Source organism: Ochlerotatus camptorhynchus, unplaced genomic scaffold (genome assembly GCF_037179485.1).
Source record: "Ochlerotatus camptorhynchus isolate MF236.1 unplaced genomic scaffold, CSIRO-AGI_Acam_v1.1 ptg000165l, whole genome shotgun sequence".
NCBI classification, from domain to species: domain Eukaryota; kingdom Metazoa; phylum Arthropoda; class Insecta; order Diptera; family Culicidae; genus Ochlerotatus; species Ochlerotatus camptorhynchus.
This window is the reverse complement of record NW_027040655.1, coordinates 2,210,595-2,221,485: the sequence shown is the minus strand read 5'-3', so window position 1 is coordinate 2,221,485 and position 10,891 is coordinate 2,210,595. Positions and strand designations below refer to the sequence as shown.

The following is a 10,891-nucleotide window of genomic DNA, read 5'->3' as shown; positions in this document are numbered from 1 at the left end:
GATCGGCGGCTTTGTAATTTTTAAAAAATATTTGCTTTTTGACATTGATGTAAATATAAAAAATAATCTCAAGATTCCAAAAGTCAAAGAGCATCCGATTGCGCTTTTCATAAGCAAACTTAATTATAATTATTTAAATCTCAAAAATAAAATTTCATTCGCAATCTCAATACTTTCCTCGCGAAGCGCTCGTGTTTATTTACATTGCTCGATGGGAACCGCATTTGACGGTTCGATTGGAACTTTTGGCTTCAGCCTTCGCGCGTCTCTTATTAAAAATCGTCTCTGGTTGTTGCGATATTCATCAAAGTTGTTTAAATGAATAAGGTCTCTTGCTGATGAGATCGCGAGTCTGAAAGAAGCCGTGCGTAGCATTTTTCTGTTCCCCTTTATTCACGTAATCAAACTCGGAATCTTGAATAAAGTCACACTGATCTAAACAGTTCCTCATTAGTAATCAATCAGTTTATACATCTACCTGAAATGTTTGATTTATTATCATATATAATACAAAATTGTCAATTAATCGTGTTACCATGCCCTTCAAATTCATCAGCAGAGAGCCTAAGAATTTTGACATCTGTTTCAGGTGATAACCGTACAACACACTCATTACTTTATATCAATTATGATCAGTTTCTCCAGTTTGAACATTTTAATGCTCCTCATAACTTACCAATTCTCAACTGTGAAGTGACGCAAAAGGTTCTTAAATATCTTGTAAAATAATCTCAGGGAAAGAAAACATATACTGACCTCGTCTTGTTAAACTTCAGATTTCACTGCTGTTCTTAATGGTGACATCTGTTGCAAATTACGCTTACACTTAGTTCCGTTGATTGTCAACAGAGGGCAGTACGGTCAGAACATGTATGGTGCCTTTAAATATGCAGTTAGATCCACCTTCAGAGACCCTCCATTCTTACATATTCTACGACAACAATACTTTCCAAGCCCCGCCCCTGTATCGAAAATCTGATTGCATTAATAAGGGTTCCCACATTTTTTCACGGCTAGGCACTATATCTCGAAGTCCGTGAAAGTGAAATCACATATTGTGTGGACTCAATATACATGGCATGTTGAGATATTGAGCTCGTAAGAGAAAATTTTCGCTCTTGGATTTGAATTTTTAGACTCTCGTGGGGCTGGTAAAAAATATATGAGAAAATACTATTTTTATTTAATTGTAGCTTGTTTAACAATAATATCCGGGATATAATTTATATATGGGGATTTTCATTACCTCCTACCAGCGGAACGGCGTCATTTCTGTAAAAAATGGGCAGATGATATGATTAATTGTGCAATTATTCAATCGGTCTTTGGTAGTAAACTGCTTTGCGGGAAAAAATCTTTCAGCTGAGCGTGACGTTACTTGGAACAGTAACAGGCTACTGCATTAATATAAGAGCTTTTATCAGTCCTGAAACCATGCTTTTATTTTACTGAGGAATAAGTTATTAATTGGTCCAGAGCTTCAAATTCATCAGCAGAGAGCCTAAGAATTTTGAGATCTGTTTCAGGTGATAAGCGTACAACATACTCATTACTTTATATCAATTATGATCAGATTCTCCAGTTTGAACATTTTAATGCTCCTCATAACTTATCAATTCTCAACTGTGAAGTGACGCAAAAGGTTCTTAAATATCTTGTAAAATAATCTCAGGAAAAGAAAACATATATTGACCACGTCTTATTAAACTTGCATCAATAGGCTACTAGCTGCCTCTGAGCGAAGACAACATATACAAGAAGACTGGCAACTCTTCCATTTTCTCATACGACCGCTATGAGACCGATACAATCGCGTCATCTGTTGCGCAAAGGTAAATGCTTCGAACAAATTTTATAGCAAATATTGCAACCTCAGAAGAAAGCTTTGTGTATTTACTCATTTTTCTATGCTGTACTTCCACCTTCGCTCGAGCGCAGCGCTACTGTATCTGTCACTTGGATTCTGGCAGAGTTGCCAGTCTTCTTGATTTGATGTCTTCGCTCTGAGGCAAAATCTTGATAGTCTCCTAGGTCTGCAACTGTTCCAAAAGCACAACCTTATTTTTCAAAATAGCAAAGCTTCGCACTATTTTAATAAAACATGTTGGTCTCAGAGCTTTCGTGGTTATACAAGAGAAGTTCTCATGGTGTGCCACTCTAGCCACCTGTAGTAGAATTACAATTAAATTGCAAGTGCAGCATTCATAAATTTGTGTTGACAAATTGTGGTTATGAAGATTATTAAAATTCCTTTTCAAAGTATGGTTACAATTTCCTCGAAAATAGAAATATGGTAAAGATAAACTTGTTTGTTGCAACACTACTGAAAGGTGATTGGAAACACCTCAGTAGCTCAAAATAATCAATCCACATGACATACAATCCACGCACTGGACCAAATGTCAACATGACATCACATCCGTGACCTTACCTTACCGCAAACATACCCATTTCCAAAGGGTCACCCCAGCTGCAGCGTGAAAAGTACTCGTCACCATGTCCGCTTGCACTCTTGACCGCATAACTACAAGTGTATATTTATCTGTATAGGTACGTTTAGAGATATAGATGTATTTATAATGATGGTAATATGCACACGCATCCTAACAATAATGATAACACCCCGCAGCAGCAGTAGACATAATTTCATGTAAATGTCAGCAGCATCAACAGACTATAAATCATCAGCAAACAACTGCTGCTCGCAAGGGCCACCATCCCGCTCCACCGTGACGCCGGGAGAATCGACCCGAGCGCCACAAACACGGTGGCCCCTCGGCCGTGCCATGTGCGCGATGCCCCGTTGCTGTTCCGTATCCAGTGGGGCGGTTGCCGCGACGGAATTGACGCTGGCATCTGAGTGTTGCGTGCCTTCTCCAGGCTGCTTCCGCCGGGACCCGTTCCGATATTTGTTCCGGGTCCGTACACTCCTCCGGCACCGGAACCGTACCCTGCCCCGGTTCCGTACGCCCCCTTCGGTGGCACTGCAATCAGAGAGCGAGAAAGAAGAAAAGGAAGAACAGATGGTTGAAATACTTTTGGTTAGTTTCGCTTTTTTATTTTTTGATTCATGGTGCGTACCACCATGCATCATGCGATAGCATATTTTATATTTATTCGATCAAAATTTATGAGTGATCATGTTAGACTTTTTCCCGTCTGATTTTCATTTTTTTTCATTGCGTGAGCGAGTCGAGGTGCGTGTTCCATTAAATTTGCAAACATTGAGGCCGGAAAATATTGGGTGCCAAGCGGCGGTTCGTTTTTTTTTCTCCGGTAATTGCAAATATGATGCAGTTTAAAATGACGAGTAAAAGAGGAATCAGTTATTAATTTAAATGATGATGGCTCATCAAATCATATTTGAAATGTTTATGATTTTGCCTTGGGTTTGCGAGGACTCAAAACTGTTTCATTAGGCTCTAAACGATGGTAATTAAAATATTACAAACTATATTAGAATAGCTTGCGTAACATTTGAAAACAAATCCTTCTCAAGAACAGTTGTCAGCGGCGCTGGTGGTGTAGTGGTAAGTGTGATTGCCTCTCACCCCAGCAGGCCTGGATTCGATCATAGTCGACGCTGCCGGGATGTTCTGAGGCATAACATCTCTGATCACGCTTTCCTTCGTAAAACCGTTGGTCCCCGGTTCATGAGTTGATGGGTCGATAGGTAGGGTCTAGGTGTGGGAGCTGCCTCCCTGGCGTCGGTAGCATTGGTGCTCAGCACGGAAAACAATATCGACGGAAAACAAATCAAAGAAAAAAAAGAGCAGTTGTTGTCGTCGTCGGTAAGGTCGCCGGGATAACAACAAGTTGAACGAAAACTTGACCGATTTTGCTTACTGAGCAGAAAGCCGTGGGTTCAATCCCACGATCTTTCACGTTATTGAATCGTTAGGATATCACTTCAGCATATCGTTTACGATAACGAATCATGCTGCAATCCGAACCTTTTATCCAAAATCCCAGTAATATGTCGTGGAAGTGCAGAGGTGTTCTAGGCTTTCATTGAAGCATGTATTACGTCAACATATTCCTACCCACTCCTTTCTTGACCAGCATTCGGATGTGGCTGGCGCTGGTATTGCCTAGTTTTAGATTATTGACACATTGAGGATGAATGCTAGCCCCAAGCAACGTCTATTGGATCTCTGCACTCAAAATAATTTTCACGTCAAAGCTACGTGAAAACATATGTGGATTTTTTCCATCGCACTTTTCACATGACATTTACGTGATTTTCATGTAGCGAAGAACGCATCCATTCCCACCCTTTCCAACGGAGTTTCACGTAAATATTACGTATTTTTTTTGGAATTATCTATGAAACCTTTCAGTAAATTTTAAATGAAATTATGATACAATTTATGATAAAATCTAATCAAAAGTAATAAAATTTTTGATGAATTTAATCTTCTTTATAAGAATTACTGTGATTAAAAGTCAAGTAAATGTTGCAATAATTGCATTGATTTTTACATAGCAATTAATTCAAGCATTAAATGCTATATGAATAAATAATTAATAATTACGCAATTGAAACGTTGTCAGGATTAAAAAAGCCGTTATTTTGTCCAATGTTTATTATTATAATGACAATGAATACTTATTGACTATTTCACAGTGGCTTAGAATTATCTGTATTAAACCTATTTTTGACACGGAAGAAGTAATGTACCGTCCAAAATCTGCAACTAATGACCGGCGATCTCTAAATCACTTAACAGCTCTTGCTGTGCGTTTTATACGGTGCACATGTTGGTTATTTTTGATGTTTTCACGTAAGTGTTATCGGTTAACAAGGTGGATGTGAAATGTGTTTCAAATAAAAATCAGATGCTAACAAGAAAATTCTACCTGTGTCAGATAGCCTCACAACCATTAATAATTTTTTAGATTTACGTGATTTTTCACGTAACTTTGACGTGACAATTATTTTGAGTGTGAGTAATTGCAGCTGATTTGGCAATAACAGAGTAGCAACCGTGGGCGGTCAACCATGCTCATGCTCATGCTCAACTTGATCGAATAAATGTCTTCATATGTCTTCACTGCTTCTGATCACGTTGTAGTGTGGAGAAAGAATGCTACAGTAGCTTAATAAATTTTCAGATTTTTTTTTTATTTCGGCATTTGAGAATCTTGAAACTTTTAGCAACTTTAGGTAGGTACCTGCCTACTAGAATTTACATTCTTTAGGTGCGTAGTCTCGAAAGCTTTTCTCTGAAATTTTAAATTTCATAGACATTTTTCGATGTCTGTTAACGCTACTGGAACACGAATTTTCAAAACAGAAGGAATAAAGTTTGAGATTGTTATTGACATTTTGAAATTGAATTAATTGAGATCCGACTCAAATTTTTAGCATTCGATTGATTGATGAATCTTCAAGACTGTGATAGGGTAAATGGCTCTAATGTTGGCCTATGGCTTTAAGATTGGGCCCATCGCAAAAAATCTGCTATTTATCAATTTTATCTAGATAAACGCGTCATTGGGACGGTACTAATGGATATTTTTGGTCGCTATTGAAAATTTAGTCGATTGCTGAATTTATGTATGTGTGTATAACACCCACTGGCCGGTAGTGTTATTGCCATTTAAATGATCTTTATTTCTTGTGATTGTGTGGTTTACATGTATGAATTTGTTAAGTGACACAGATGCGTCTTTTCAACTTTAGTACATTTGAGATTTTAATTATTATTTACAGTTCCTAGTCCTATCAGGCCTATTTTAAAGTATGACCACCTTGGTGGGATTGGTTTGATTTGAATTGGAAAAATGAGACTACTTATAACTACTATTTACAACTACAACTAACCTACAACTACTATGTACACCTAACCTACTATATACAAATTGCTTATCAAAGCATGTTCTGATAAATTACATTTTTGTGCAAATTTAGTCTTAATTTCGTTAATTTTGGAATCTATTTTGGCAATGCCTGCCTCTTCATGTAAATTTGTTATTCTAGTGTCGAAAGGACGATCAAGAACCATCCTCAGCACTCTATTCTGAGCTACCTGAATTTTGTTCCTGTGAGTCTGTGCACATGATTCCCACACCGGAGCTGCATAGAGGATCGCAGGTGCTATGATTTGTTTGTAGACGGCCAATTTGTTCACCCTTGAGAGGCGGGATCTGCGGCAAATCAGCGGATACAGACACCTAACCAAGGTAGAACATTTGACTACGGTTTTCTCCACATGCGAGCGGAATAGGAGCTTTTCGTCAAACAACATCCCGAGATAGGTTACTTCGGCGGACCACTCAACCCTTGTGCCATCCATGATTACAGTACAAGAGGGAGCCGGTTTTAGTTTGGGTGATTGTCGATGGAGGAACATGATTGTTTGTGTTTTGGAAGCATTGATTTTGATTTTCCACGTGGTGGCATAATCAGCAAAGGCGTTAAGGCATCGTTGAAGTTTGTTCGTTATTTCGCGAGGCATCCTTCCTTTGACGGCTATTGCGGTATCATCTGCGAACAGGAAAAACACGCAACCGTCACCGAGGGGAGGAATGTCGGAAGTGTAAATGCTGTAAAGCAAGGGGCCCAGCAGACTACCTTGCGGGACTCCTGCTGGGATCGAAAACGTGTCTGAGAGACAACCATTCAACGATACCTTAAACGACCTTTGCTGGAGGTAGTTACGGGTGATTTTAACCAGATGTAATGGAAAGTTGAAGTTACAGAGCTTGTATACAAGCCCATTGTGCCAGACATTATCAAACGCTTTCTCAACGTCTAACAATGCCATGGCTGTGGACTTGGATACAGCTTTGTTACTTCGGATGTTATTCATCACCCGCACTAGCTGGTGATTGGTGGAGTGCCCCTTTCTGAACCCAAACTGTTCCGGAAGGAGAATGTTATTTTCCTCGACAAACTTGAGCAAACGATTGAGAATGAGTTTCTCGAACAATTTGCTCAGCGCTGAAAGGAGGCTGATTGGTCTGTAGCTTGAAGCTAGCGTTGGGTCCTTCCCGGGTTTGCGGATAGGTATGATTTTCGCTGTCTTCCAGATACTTGGAAAGTAGTGCAGTTCCAAGCATCTGTTGAAGACAGCAGCCAGCAGAGAGTGAACCTTCATGCTGAGATTTTTCAACACTAGGTTGAATATTCCGTCAAACCCGGGGGCCTTCATGTTTTTGGTGCATTTCAGCGCTGAGCAAATCTGTTCAACTGTGATTCTATCCTCCGGAGGGATGGCACAAGGAGAGGAATCAAGGTTGAGTACGCATTGCTCAACCTGAACTTCGAGCGGACTTTGGATGTTGGAGCCAAGCAAGTGCGATTTGGCAATATGCTCACCAATCGCATTTGCTTTCTCCTGAGGGGTGATTATGAGCCGATCGTCATCATTTTCATCTTTTAGTGGCGGAATGGGTTTAGGGTGCGTCTTTAAGACCTTGGCAACTTTCCAGAATGGTCTGGAGCGGTCGTCCAGATTCTGGACAAGCCGCCCGAAACTTTCGTTCCGGAGTGAGACCATTCTGGAAGCAATCTCCTTGTTCAGATCGGCCATTTCACGTTTCATCGCTTGATCTCCAGTCCTCTGAAACTGGCGTCTACGAACATTTCTCAGGCGAATTAAGAGTTGGGTGCGGGAATCAATAGCAATAAACTTACCCCTCACAGGAACTCGTCGGATGCACGCCTCGTCAGCCACGGTTATGGCTTGGTGGAGTCCCTCCAACGCTCGGTCGATGTCCTCCATGGTGTCAAGCGGCGGGTTGTCGATGATGTGCCTGTCTACCACGCGTCCAAACTGGGCCCAGTTTACGCGATGGTAGTCCTTGCGCAGGCTTGAAGCAGGAGCCACGTTGCAGCCCAGCTCAGACACCACCGGTTGGTGGTCGGAACTGAGTTCGTTCAAGGCTACCGGCTTGGACAAGCCGATATTTGTCAGGAACAGGTCTAGCGTCGATGGGTTGCCCGCCGGTGAGATAAATGTTGGCTCATCCGAAAACCAAACGGAGTACAGCCCATGCTGTGAGTGGTCGAACAGCAGACGACCGTTCTGGTTCTGCCTGTAGTTAAGCCAGGCCTCATGGCGAGCATTCAGATCTCCTCCAACAACGAAGCGGGAACCGGTACGGGTGATGGTGGACAGGTCCTTCTTGAATTTAGCCGCTAGTCCACTGCTGGCGGCACACTGTCGAGGGCAGTAGACGGCGATGAACTGGACGTATCCAGTCGACGACTCCACCTCCACACCAAGGGCCTCGATGATAGTGGTGCGGATATGGGACAGAGTGTGGTATTTTATTCCTTTCTTGACGACGACCGCAACACCACCCCCCCTGGAGCTGGTGCGATCAAGCCGGATAATGTTGTGGTCAGGCAACCAGAAGCTGTCACCGGACTTTAGATGGGTCTCGGTTAGAAGGCCCACGTCGATGCTGTGCTTGCGGAGGAAGTCGGCAAGCTCAATCTCTTTTGCTCTTACAGAGCAAGCATTCCAGGTGACGATACTTAGCGGTTTAGACGCCATACTGGATGATGAACTTACCGAGCACTTGGATCTGTTCGGGCTTATTGCGGCACTTACGAAGAGCACCGGACATGTTGACGAAGATTTCCATCAGTTCATCCGCTGAGAACAGATCGGGGTTGTTGTTTTGCGCTGTTGGTTGTCTCCAGAATCCAGGGGGGGATGGAGAGCTTTGGCCAGCAGAATCACCGGAAGTTGCTTGAGCGGAATGCACCCGCGAATTCACTTGCCTTTGCTGAGGAGCACGAAGGGGCGGGAAATCCTCCGTCCGAAATGCCGGGACTTTGTCCTTCTTGCGTCCTGGTTGGTTGTTAGTTGCCGCCTGTTTTCGGATGCGTTTGAAGTCCTCGCGTTTGGAGCACTGTCTGTCGGAACCTTGATGAGCACCACCACAGTTGGCGCATTTTAACGCCACGGCTCCATCCGCAGGGCAGTTGGAAGTGGCGTGTTCTTGAGCGCAGTTGCTACAGCGTGGCTTGATGTTGCAGTTGCGAGTGCCGTGTCCAAAGTTCAGACATCGTTGGCACTGGGTCACATCGCGATGGCCTCCACGGTATGGCTCCCATCGTACGATTATGGAGTAGATTGAGCGGATAGCCTACAGCGCATTCAGCGTCACCGTTCCCTTCTGGAAGTGCACCAGGAAAAGACAATCCGGGTACGTCTTCACGTTTTCGTCTCGCCTCGTCATCCGAAAGACAGCGATTGGGGCCAGCTTGTACCGGTCCTTGAGTTCTTCTTCGATCGCCTTGGGATCAACATCCGGAAGACCCCTGATGACTACCTTGAAGGGCTTTTCACCGGGGATGTCGTGCGTGAAGTATTCCGCATTGGAATCCTTCAGGAATTTGACTGCGATTTCGTATTCCGCTTTCGTCCGGAGCATCACCTTAGTGCCGATCCTGCTGATCTTGTACTCAGCTGCGATGCCCAGCGATGCGAAATCGCCAATGAGCGTCTTGAGTGGCACTACCTTCACCACCAGTGGAGGTAGCTTGATTTTCGCCGCACTCGGGCCGGCAGAATTCTCGGTTTCGACGGCGTCGCCGAAATCACCGATGTCGCTGGCGTTCGTCGCGGTAACATCGTCGCGTCCGCTCGTACCATCGGACTGACCTTGGTTCTTCTTCCTCTTTTTCGTCCGCTTCACCGGGACTGGGTTGGTATTTCCAACATCGGTGGGCAGAGTAGCGTACCTATTTGAGGTAGGTACCGAGCTACCCTCACCACTGTTCTTCTTCTCCGCTTGTTCACGAAGTCGGCTCCGAGAGCGCTGTCTTCCCATCACGCGATGCGACCGACACTACTGACGACGCGACGTGCAGTATATCTGCAAACGTTTGTAACAAACTATAGATTTATCGAACAACTCGACAAAGCGAGCAAAGACCGAACTCAACTGCTTGACGTTCAAGCAGAGAATGGGTAGTGTTATTATTTTAGAACTCTCTCTATAATGTCACATTTATGGTCATTGTAGACAGCTTTAGTCCGGGAGTTAGAAGGTGATAGCTCTATTGCAGATCCAACAACCCATTTCAGAATGTCTGGAGAGTCACGCCCATTCCGAGGTTACTTTCACTTACAATAAGATATTAGTGTTACACACACACTTCCAGCTTTAAAATGTTCTTTTGAATCCTGGCACGTAGGGTAGAGCGCTACTTCGTCGTAATCGCCCATTTCCGTTCTATCGATCAGAAAAGATCAATAATATCAATGATTTCAACGTGCACAAATCAATTATAGGTTTGTTCCGATGCGCTAGCTCATTAGCTACAACATAAATCCTGTTAGAGCGCAATGCATGAATATTTACGCTCATTGTTCTCAAAACAAAAGAAGCGCTCATAGCGAATCCCCTTTTTCTACGTTTATCCGTAGGACGAAGAAAATCTAATGGCGTTTCAATGCGTTAGGACGGAATTGAAACTCGTAGAACGAATTTAGAATCAAGAAGCAGTGTTAGACTTTAGACAATATCTCAACAATTTGTGACTCTTTATCAAATCCAACGAAACGTATGGAATGGTGAATAAATTTGCAAGTCATATTAGACAGAAATATTATATTTTTTTGTTTAAACTCGTTCAGCAAAGGGAGGTAAAGCGCGGGTTGTGCTTAGTTAGTAGTACGGAAATTAGATCAAAAACCCTATTTAGCTTGTTTTTTTTTTTATTAATTGTAAAAAATATTTGGACTGGTCTCACCATGTTAATTTGATCCTCCTATCCATGGGTTCCGTAGTTCCTAACACAAATTTTCTTGCACTGCCATGCCTGGAAGGATGATCGCGTCTAGTGTTTTCCCCAGGAACCGTTTGTGGCCACCAGTCTTGGGCGTATCCAGCGGGGCATTTTTCAGATAAGTCACATTCGCCGACA

The 10,891-nt window shown here is 42.9% G+C and overlaps 1 protein-coding gene across 4 annotated transcripts in view; it reads right to left on the bottom strand.

The window, feature by feature from the left end:
* Nucleotides 1-776: 776 nt before the first annotated feature.
* Nucleotides 777-10,891, bottom strand: part of DIP-lambda (Dpr-interacting protein lambda) — a 398,199-nt gene continuing 388,084 nt past the window's right edge. For all 4 annotated transcript variants that reach the window (XM_065222317.1, XM_065222316.1, XM_065222319.1 and 1 more), the window contains one exon: nt 777-2,984. In XM_065222317.1, the coding sequence (XP_065078389.1) occupies nt 2,647-2,984 (338 nt within the window). In that variant the 3' untranslated portion in view covers nt 777-2,646. The remainder of the gene's footprint in view (nt 2,985-10,891) is intronic.